The 11,133-nt window shown below is 37.1% G+C and overlaps 1 protein-coding gene across 1 annotated transcript; it reads left to right on the top strand.

The window, feature by feature from the left end:
- The first annotated feature begins 3,166 nt into the window (after positions 1-3,166).
- adma (adrenomedullin a) lies at positions 3,167-5,933 on the top strand. The gene is made up of 4 exons (XM_006642495.3): positions 3,167-3,296; positions 3,868-3,987; positions 4,138-4,275; positions 4,482-5,933. The coding sequence occupies exons 2-4, from the start codon at positions 3,881-3,883 to the stop codon at positions 4,786-4,788; spliced, it is 552 nt and encodes a 183-aa protein (XP_006642558.1). The 5' UTR covers positions 3,167-3,296; positions 3,868-3,880; the 3' UTR covers positions 4,789-5,933.
- The last annotated feature ends 5,200 nt before the right edge of the window (positions 5,934-11,133 follow it).

Here is an 11,133-nt window from a genome sequence, read left to right as displayed (position 1 = left end):
TATACAGTAAATACAATTATTTATTAACCGTTGACGTAACCTAGGAGCGCTAACGTGTGTGGTACAAATTGTTTCAGCATGCAGAGAACAACTGTGATGAAGTGATCATGTACTGTTAGATGCTATGCTGCTAGAATTGCCATACAAATCTGCGTCAGTACAGAAAGTGAGGGCTTTGATTTTTCTCATTGCCCCGATTTAATCACTTAATGTTTCGGATTCTTCATTCCTCGCCTGCAAGTGCATTTGACAATGGATTCCACTGATTGCCGAAAGCTTTACCCTCCTATTTCAAATATCCAAGCATAGTATGTTTATCTACAGAGATAGCAGAAAACATAGAGGGAAAAAAAATTCAGATTGGAAAGGAAGTATTAATCTACACCACATATTTCACATTCCAAAAACAGCTTCTGCGAACAAGCAAATGATTCACTGTATTGGTATGTTACACTGATTGGTGTCATCATCGTCATTGTTCAGTGTGGACAATGCTCAATTTCCACTATATTATCCTCAGGGGTTCTGGACTTGTAGTTGCAACACTAAGTGGAGCTCTGCTGTAGCACCCATGAGGAGGGGAATTTTGCTCTATTTGCCCTAGTAATATGTCCCTTATACTGTATGCGGTTATTCTCCACGTTGTTATTGTAGATGAGAATTTGTGCTCAGCAGGCTATCAATTTAATTAAACATTTAGTGTTATTATTTGAACTCTTGCTCATTATATTGCTTGAGTAACATGCAAACACATGACAAAACGAAAATAACAACTTCTCATCAAAATCCATAGCATAACACGTTGAATGACAGATGTAGACTGAGTTTGTGATGCCTTAAGGACACGCTGGAAAGCTGCAAACACTATATATGGAACAAATTTCAAACAATTGCATGACAGTTGCATTGTTGCGCAATCTAAACAAATGAACCATATAAGGAGAAAATTACAAAGTGAGCACAGTGATTTCAGTTTTGCTGGGGGCACTTATTTAATGTAACAGTCATCAGTAAATTGATGGACGAGTTAAGTTTTATAGATGTTTCCATTTTATTGGGATTGAAATATTTAGATTCAATATGTTTTTGGTGGATTTATTTTCTAATCAATTCCTACTTTGCATTCAATGAACCTTTCCATCACAGATACATTTATATAATTTGGAAGAATAAATATTAGAAATATGAGGTTAAATGCACACCCTGATTAAGAGTTCATACAGATTTTACAGGAACTTTGGGGTACGTACTATTTTATATCACTTCTTTTGGCCCCATGGAAAGGATTATTTACAGTAAGATTCAAAGCCATAGTCATATCCTGTAACTATATATAATGTTTTGCAGAATATTTAAGTTAGTAAGCATCTTCAACAATATATTTGAGATACTGTGTATGTTAAAGACTGTGTATGTTAAGATCTTAACACAACTCTGCTATTCTAAGCACTTTAAAAATGAACTTTCAAGCAAAGAGACAGCCACTCCTTTGCATAGACTACATCTGTTGTAACTGTTCATTCAAGCTTTTTTACTTTTCCTTTATAAATACAGACATATAAATCTTCCAATACAGGAAAATAGTTAAGATTTTGACACGTATGTGTTTGCAGATGTGCAATTCCAGAATATCATGCCCATGACACTGCAAATGCCATAACCACAACTAGTCAGAAAAAACACAATTGTACCAGCATTAATCCACATAACATCTTGTGCTAAAACTGACCCCAGGGGACATTTAATAAACATCTGGCTGATGACCTTCCATGACATATACATTGTTTTCTTTCAGATGTTTTGGTTTTGTTACAACATCTATTTATTAATTGTTTTTTTAATAATCAGTTTTTTTAAATTGTCTTCATAGTCATTTTTTTCAATAATACAATCAGACAATCGGGAGAACTCTATTTTTAATTCCATTTCAGGTTTGAATGGCTCCTGTATCTCTAGATCTCTGACATACAGTACTGTAATTTCAACTTACTATACAGGGAAACATTCTCAGTCTTAATTACTGAATGTTTAAGTTTATAATTAATGACTATGTGGTGCTGATCTTCAAATAAAACTGTATTTACCATAATTGCTCCATTTGATAGCAAAGTGAATAGATGGATCACAGGTAAGAAAAAGCTGTTTGTAAAAAACTAGCACAAATGATTGAAAGGAGATGCCACTTCTAGCCTGGCAAAGTCAGTACTAATATGCCCCTTACTGGCTTCAAAACACAGGGAACAATGTAATGCACTCTGCTAGATATATTTAGAAATATAATAAATCTAATTACACATGGCTGTTATACATATTCTGCTACACATATTTAGAAATACAATGAGTCTATTAGACATGAATATTATACATATATTTTCCCTAGGGTACAATAACAATTATGTATGCTGCAGAACACTATTTCTATGTTTTCCACATGTGTTTTAATGTTGAAGAAGATGTGCATTCTTCTTTAGTTTGAGTGTAGGGTTAGCATAGATTATACTGTTGTAACAGCTGTTTCTCTGTCAATTGGCATTAATTTGGAGTGTACTGACATAGCCTATAGAGAGTATTACAGAAACATTCTTTAGATTATATAGAGGAGGTGGATGGAATTCAATGGATTGAAAAGTGTTTTATCCCCCCATGTTCTGGTAATAATCTGGGTGATATGAGATCTGTGATAGCTTTCTTATTTTACTTATTATACTGGCTAAAAGAACCATTTTCTTTTTAGATTATAGCACAGCTATATTTTCAATATATCAGCAGCAATGAGGCAATAAGAAGAGACATTAGTCTAAAAAATAAACATTATGACTTAATTAAACAATTTTTTAATATACATTAGAAAGTAAAAATCACTTATTTAAAAAACGTACTTAAATCTACTTTACATAATTAAGCAAAAGAAGCACATTTGAAGTAAGAATACAAATACAGCTATTGAATCTTTTTCTTATTGACTGAAGCCTGATATTTGTGTGGAGTTATGTTTTACCATGGTATGAAATTTGATTTCCCTTTACTATGAAAGTAAAATTAATATCACAAAAGGCAAGACTGGGATTATAGTAATGAGCTTGCTTATGGAAAGATTTTGATGGGAATGACTGTCAGTCAGGAAGCCCCACCCACTAATGCTATAAAGGCTCTGAGTCCTTGCTTGAAGAGTCAGAACATTAGCAGTGTGACAGAGCTACTTCACAACACTGTAAGCAACATTGAAGCTTCTTGGATACTCTCTGACTGCAGGCTGTTTGTAAAGAGTTATTCAAGTGGATTATCACAATTTTCAGGTAGGTAATCTTTTTAATTTGCTCATGAATTCTCGAGAATGTCAGGGCACAAGTGCACAGAATCTGTCTAGCTGTCTTGTTTACTTAAATGTTCAGTACTTATCAAACAGGAGGACCCTCTGCTCTGAAGGAGTTTTGAGGGCTACAGGCAGAAATGTCAAACAGCTTTTGTTATCCTGATTTCCAGCAGCATAGATTTTGCTGGGGTTCTAAGATAAAAAAAACTCAATTCTAAGTAAAAGTGTTTTTTTTTTACATTTTCAAAAGCCAAGTTATTAAATTACACCTTATTATGCTCAAATGCACAGGCCATGGTGATGGTCGGATGTGTATTTTCCTGAGCAAAATGTAACTTCAGCATGGCACTCAAAATAAATGAATGATAACTGCACATTCTTGGCTTTTGGACTCTTGTGTAAGCAAGTGGAAAGTAAATAGAATTATAGATGGTGATGGCAGGAGGACTGAGCATTGAGAGCAGAGGTAGCAGAAGGCATCTATGCATTATTTATTTTATGTTATTGTGCTTTAAATAGCAAATACCTAATCTGCTTTTTTATATTTTCAACAGGTTTCCAGTCAAAATGAAACTGATTCTTCAGATTGCTTTTTTCTGTTGGTGTTTACTAGCCAGTGGTGTCTTCAGTGTGGAGAGTGCAAAACTGAATTTGACTTCTCAATTGAAAAAAAGGTAACCAGCTTATTGCTATTGTTCTGTTTTTTACCTGTTCAGTAAATAGGTTTTAGTAACTTGTCTTAGAGCCTAACCCTTTCAAATACTTCACTTCTAAGAGAAGAACTTTGTATTTCTCTGTGGCTAAAACTCCTCACTTTTTCTCAGGGTGAGCATCTGGGCACTCAACAGAATGAAAAGGGATTTGAAAAGCTCATCCGTGTCCAAACTGAGTGAAGCAGACTCATTCCATATGCAGTTTGTCAGCCAAGATGATGTCAAAGACACCTTAAGTCCTCATTCCAGGTAAGAGTCTTTATTTGGTATTGCAAATGTAGCACTAGTTTTGATCAGTTAATAAACCTGTCACATTGGCATTAAGAATGTGGTTGAAACAAAGGGTGGATAAGGACAAGCTGAAGGGGAAAAACAATCAGGAGTCAAATACATTTATCTGTGAATGAGACATATAGATTAATCTTTCTCTCCCTCTCTGTCTTTCTTTTTTCCAGCCCTGATACCAATATCCGAGTGAAGAGGTATATGAATTCTGTGAGTCAGTCAAAGAGAACAGGCTGCTCATTGAGTACCTGCTCAGTGAATGACCTTGCACACCGGCTGTACCAGATAGGTGATAAGCAAAGAGTCCACAGCGCTCCTTTGCACAAGATCAGCCCCACGGGCTATGGAAGGAGGCGACGATCCCTACCAGAGAGCAGAGTCACCTTTCAGCGACTGGGGGGGAAACTGAAAGCAGTCTGGGTCGGGACCAGAACAAACCAAGTACAGAAACTCGAGGATCTCCTCAGACGAACGTGAGCAGGAGGCCCTGGTGCCATCGCTGAAGCTTCCTGATGAATTCCACGATTCTACAGATGCCCAAGACTCCCACCAAGTCATTGCGGGGCACATTTTCTTTCCAAGGAGTAAGGTAGCATTGAATCGTCTCGGATGACCTAAGTGATCAAGTTAATAACAGAAAAAAAAACAATTTAAAAAATTGAATCCATCTTTAAAGGACTTAGACCAGGGCATCTAAACCCTTGTCTTCTTAAGAGGATGATACTGAGTCCTAGCTATATGGCACTGAGAACGGCATACAGGACGTTTCTAGAGAATTGCTGATGAATTCTCACACTCAGTGGCAAAAGACACAGACTCAATGCTGTGCTGCTGATCTTCCCCAGGGCAGCAGCTCCAGAGGAGATTGTCCCCAGGAAATGAAAAGACAAGCCAGCAGGTCCTTCACTGTCATCCAGCTCACAGACCTTTGCAAACGCTTGTGAAAAACAGTACTATTTTTCAAAGAGAGAAAAAAAGGTAACCAGGACATTTCCCTTTCAAAACTAAAGAAATTGGTTCAGCGCTGAAGGTGACTGAAACACCAGCATGTATTTGCTCTGACAGAACTTTTTCAAATTCTTTCCGTCTCCTAAATTTAGCTGAAAGCATGATTTGTAACATCACCACTCCATGCATCAAAGAGAGAGAGCTGGACAGGGCTACAAGGCTTTTGATTTAAAGCAAATCATTTGGACACTGTATGGGGAAAGAGACTTTTCTTTAGATTCCCTTTAAAGGAAATCTAAAAATAAACTTGCCAGTCCATTAAGGATTGCATCATACTTGAACTTGATCTTTATAGAGAAATGTGCAATCGATGTATTTTTTTTTGGCGGTATGTATGTATAACATGTTAAAATATCACTATTTAAGTGTTTTACATGTTTCTTGTAACTGTACTTATGGAGATAGACTTATTTTTATACGTGATATGAAATATATAAGGGCATTGTAGCTTTTTTTCTTTTTCTGTTTGTGTTACGGTTGTCGTGTTTTGAACTGTGGTAATAAATCAATTTTCCTTTTTTTAATTGATATGTTATTATATATTTGTATATGTTGCTTATTTTATTTTTGTCAAACAGCGTAATATGATAAAACAATAAACATTTGTATATATATCGAAGTAGCCCAGGTCTTTTCCTTTTGTTAGGACCAGGCACTGCAATTTGGACATGGCACATGACTGTGTACAGTATCCCTGTTTGCGCTCGCAAGCCATGAAGCACATGGTTTCTTTTAATTTATTACAAGGTCTCATTAATGTTGCCCCGAGGGCAGCAAAGGTGCCAACAGCATTCCTCTTCTGCAGAATGAACTTTTGCGCGCTTGCCCAATATTTTGGCCATCCACAGAAAACCTCAAAGCTGTCTGAAACTGAAATCAGAACTTGCGCAAAGAGTGTGAGAAACTGCATCTCAACTTCAACCTTTTGGAGGCTGTTTAAGTGATTACAGCAGTTAAATTCCCTTTTCTAACAAGCAGGACTGTATAGCAGAGGGTTCATAAGCTGCATCTTTCAGCCTGCAACACTGTCTGCAATATACTATATTCCACTAAAGTAATAATCAGTGTTCTATTTTCAAAAATGCCATTACACCCATTCAGCATGTGTTGTGTTTCTAGACATTGTCAAGTTTATTCATTTCTGTTCTAGAAGCAAACAAAAAGGCCAATAGATATACCCTTTGGCTCCATAATTTACACCATGATTTAAAACAAATTTGTGAAGTTTTCTGTGTTTTAGAACAAGTTTGTTAGGCTTCTGTTATGCTCTCTGTAGACCTGCTGGAAAGACAGACAATGTTCTGTCAGGAGCTACTCCATCCTGTGGTCTGTACTCTCCCCTACAGCACATTGTCCATTAGAGAATCCAGTCAGCTTTGTTTCAGGTAGCAGAATGCAAGGAGTTTCCTTTCACCTGCTGCAAGGTGGAAAACACACTACTAAAGCAGAAAAGCAAGCCTTCTCCAGCTACGGTTACGTGGATTACGTAGCCTTCACTATCCCTAAAGTCATGCACACAAATCTGTTTAAATGCAAATGGTAAGAACTAAAAAACAGCTATTTTAAAGTAATAATTCCAGCTAAAATGACAATGGCCTCCTATTTAAACTGGACATCAGTACTGTGCTTGCTATTGCAAGAGATATACAGAAAATAACAGATCTGGTCGTGCTTCAGATATGTCCCAAAAGTCTAGAATACTTTAAAAAGACAAATGTTTTCCGACTATCCTCCAAACCTCATTTTTCTCCAGTTTTCACTATAAAGATAGATGGCAGAAGCATTGTACTAGTCCTGCATAACTCATTTCAAATCATTTTCAATTTTGTGTTCAACATGAGATATCTTTTTTTTCTTAGATTGTCATAATTTCTAAGACAATTTGTTATCCAATTCATATACAGTAACTTCCTTTGAGACTACATCTGTGGTCTAACCTTTAAATTTAAATAGCTTTTCTGTAACCTTTGCAATTACTTTCTTTAATATAATTTTTTTATGATAACAGATCAACACATTTTTTTATTTTACTGACATACCAAGTAGATTTATAGCTCCATAAGGACCCATTCCCATTTCACTAATATTCTTCCAAACATAGTCACTGCTGATTCTGCTATGAAAGAGAGGTCAAGGATTTCATAGGGTCATCATAAGGGTTAGGGTTAGGCGCCAAAAATATTGCAGTGTGGTTTAATGCTTGTCTTTTACTTATCTGAGAAAACAATACAGCACAGCAAAAGATCAGTCTTGCTTGCTCTTTTGCAATACTGCAGCGCCATCTAATGACCCTATTGTCATCATCCATCCATTTTCTAACCGTTTTATCCAATACAGGGTCACGGGGGAGCTGGAGCCTATCCCAGCAAGCAACAGGCACAAGGCCAGTCCATCCTTGGGCAGACACACAGACATGCACACACTCTCACCAGGGCCAATTTTCCCAGAAGCCAATTAACCTACCAGTATGTTTTTGGTCTGTGGGAAGAAACTGGAACACATGGTAAAAGCTACTCAATTACAGGGAGATCGTACGAACTGAATGCAGATGGCACCCCATCCAAGGTCCCCTGTGCAGCAAAGCAGTAATGCAGACCACTGTACCACTATGCCAGCCACTCTATTGTTATTGTATTACATTATATAGTATACCTGGAGTGGGCAGTCCTGGTCCTAGACAGCCACAATACAGCAGGTCATACAGGGCTTCTTCACATAACCAGTCTGGGAAGATCTGAAATAGACATGTGTTGTGATCAATTTATTTGATTAATTGGTTCAGTCAAGTCAGGAATGGACAACTGAGGTGCTGAAGGCTGTTCAAGGAGTTGATATTTTCATTTTGAATGACCGCTAAACTTGATTGGACAAATCATCTGCATATGTGATCAAAATGAAATTGTTCCAAGTGCTTAGAAATTGATCACTTAAAGGTGATTTATAAAACCTGCTGAATCGAGGCTCTCCGGGACTAGAGATAGCTTCTCCTGTTATACTGTAAACAGTTTTGTCTAAGCTCCTTCCTTACTGGTTCACCCACCCATTACCAAAATGCTGCTTTTTTCTTAATAAAGGCCACAACTTCCTGACCCTCCCTAGATGCATAGGTTACAAAGCAGGACAGCAAAGGGTAGTTTAGAAACACAAATTAACCTAGCCAGCATGTCTCTGGGTGGTGGAAGGACAACAGAGTACTCAGAGAAAGCCCATGCTGACAAAGGGGAAATATGCAGTCCCTACAGAGAAAGCATCCCACACTAGGAGTGAACCAGGGAGCAGAGCTAACCTCCATGTCATTGTGCTGCTCCCCAAGCAGTTAATAAAATTTGTTTTGAAACATTGTTTTATAAAAATCCGTCACATTCATCTGTGGCCTTCAAAGTTTCTTGTGACATCTGGAAAGACCACACATGGAGGAAATGCAATGCACATTAGCTCCTCTTGCATCACATCAGATACCCTTTGCAAGCTTCTTGTCACTTAAAGGTTTACAAAAAAAACTCTTGTGGCTGTAAAACATCTCTGAATTGTGTGCCTCATTTTTCAAGCCTTCAAGTGAACTGGATTCTCGCACAATAGCTCACCAGCAAGACAAAGCTCCCAGACAGGGAAGGCTGAGATGAAAAATGAAGGAAATACTACCCTGGCATTTGGAGAAGATACAAACTCTGGTGTATTTTCTGGTGATTTACATGCACCTCCTTGAAGTCCGAAACACGCTCTACAGTGGACTGGAAGTTATGTGAAATGTCTTCTTCTAGGAAATGCAGACTGTGTGAGCAATCAATTAGTGCTTGCTGAAGCACAGGGATGACATGCCAGAAGCTTGTGTTCTGGGTCAAAATCATAACTATACCTTTTGTCAAATGCTTTTAAATAAATACAAATAATCATCTATAACACAAGCATTTGCCAGCTTATATGTACTTATTTCTTATTGTTGTTGTTGCTTTTCATTACTGTATATCCTACTGATAAGTTGAAATTCATATTATAAATACTTGGCTTGGCTCAGCACTGTCCATCTGGATCTTAATCGCAATTTGGCTGAGACAAAAAAACAATCATGTGACAAGACAGAAGAACGATGCATCAATTTGTTATCCTTTACCTCTTTGCCAGCAGGCGCAGGGAAAGGAAAAAGTCACAGATCACATTGATTAAAGTCATGTCATGTCACAAAGCTCTTAGAGAGAGAATAGAACAGATAGTATGACACTTGCCAGGATGCTGCAAAATACCCATTTGTCCTGCCTGCAGACTGGCTTAAGGACTGTAAATAATTCTGAAGACAACTGGAAAAATAGTTATCTGAAAATGTAATTGAATCTGAATTGTTCAAATGAAAACCAATCTGAAATGCTCTGTGAATATAGTAAATGATACTTAGAAACCAAGGAGGAAACGGCTGTACTAGGAACTTGAATGGCCACCACAAAGCCCTAATTTATCTGACTTTGGCCATGTAGGATTAACCCAAAATCAGACAAACAGACAACATGTGTAATGTAATCTGGTATAGAAGTCATCTACAATAACTCTATTTCAATCATGCATTGGAAACAATTTGTATTTAAAATGACTGTTTCACATCAATTTTTAAAAATATGCTACAATGTAATGGTAATACTTTACAATAACTAAACATATATGGGAATCTGTGCTTTTGCACAGTGTTGTAGATGTGATTTTCATACAATCTTAATTGATGAAATACAGTAATTCTGCTATATTGAGCTGCGGTCACAGTACTCGACATCCTTAACTTTCCATTTAAATGCACAAAGTAGGGCTTAAATCTAACCTTATAAAAAACAGATCTACATTATTTAAAGCCTTGATTGTAATATATAAAAAAACAAAAAAACATTCGTCTATGGTTGGATTCCTACAGTCAATTTCTAGCGCCATCTGCTGTTGAATATGTCTCAGATGGTTGAATACTTGAGAACTTAATAAGGAGAAGTTCTCTTTAGTCTGTAGCTATGTCATTATAATAGTTATTAAAGAACAGAAATAGAACAAAGAGATTGCACAAAGCTTACGTACATTGCTTGGACAATGAAGAATGTTATTCAATACTGTAGTGCTGCCTGCAGTGTGACTGATGTTGGTCATCCAGAAAATAAAGGAATTAAGAAAGTCTAGATGGATAATTAAGACTCAATACAGACTTGATCCCCTGGTTAGTCAATCGTATCATTTCATGACCAGATAAGTTAGCATTAATAGGCAAGTGTTGCAAAAAAATGTCATCCAAGATAGCAGAATCATATAATTCAATTAAGACACCAGACTGAACTGTAATTGAGTTTTCCAGGAATATAAGCCCTGTGTGAACATTACAAGGATTACGCACTGTTTGTTCAGTTTTATTCTATGACCATGTTTAAAGACTAACAAGAATTGAATGCAAAAAATTCCATGTACATGATAAGACACCAGCAAAAACTGTCATGCTGATTGTGCATTGTCCTTATGTGACGTGTTTTGCAAGCACATCGGTGAGCTGCAGTCTGTCTTCATCTTGTCCTTTGCTTTGCTGGTTTATTCTTTTGGTTTCCAGCCCTCATGGTACGCAATATGGCCCACTGGTGGAAGTATGGCGAAGGGGGATTTTCAATCACCAACTACCCCAAACACTGACGGCAAGTTGAAAGCCCACAATATTTCCTGGCTCTACCTTCAGGCTGATAGAAGTTCATATGTCAACAAGAGCAGTTACTCTTTGTACAAGCCTGCTGATGTATGGTTGGACTACTGCATTGACTGTGTAAATGTCTTGGAGGATTTTGAATACTTGTATGAAGTCTG

The sequence above is a fragment of the Lepisosteus oculatus genome, chromosome 21 (genome assembly GCF_040954835.1).
Source record: "Lepisosteus oculatus isolate fLepOcu1 chromosome 21, fLepOcu1.hap2, whole genome shotgun sequence".
Lineage (NCBI taxonomy): Eukaryota > Metazoa > Chordata > Actinopteri > Semionotiformes > Lepisosteidae > Lepisosteus > Lepisosteus oculatus.
The sequence above is the reverse complement of the archived record's forward strand: the minus strand, read 5'-3'. Positions and strand labels throughout refer to the sequence as shown.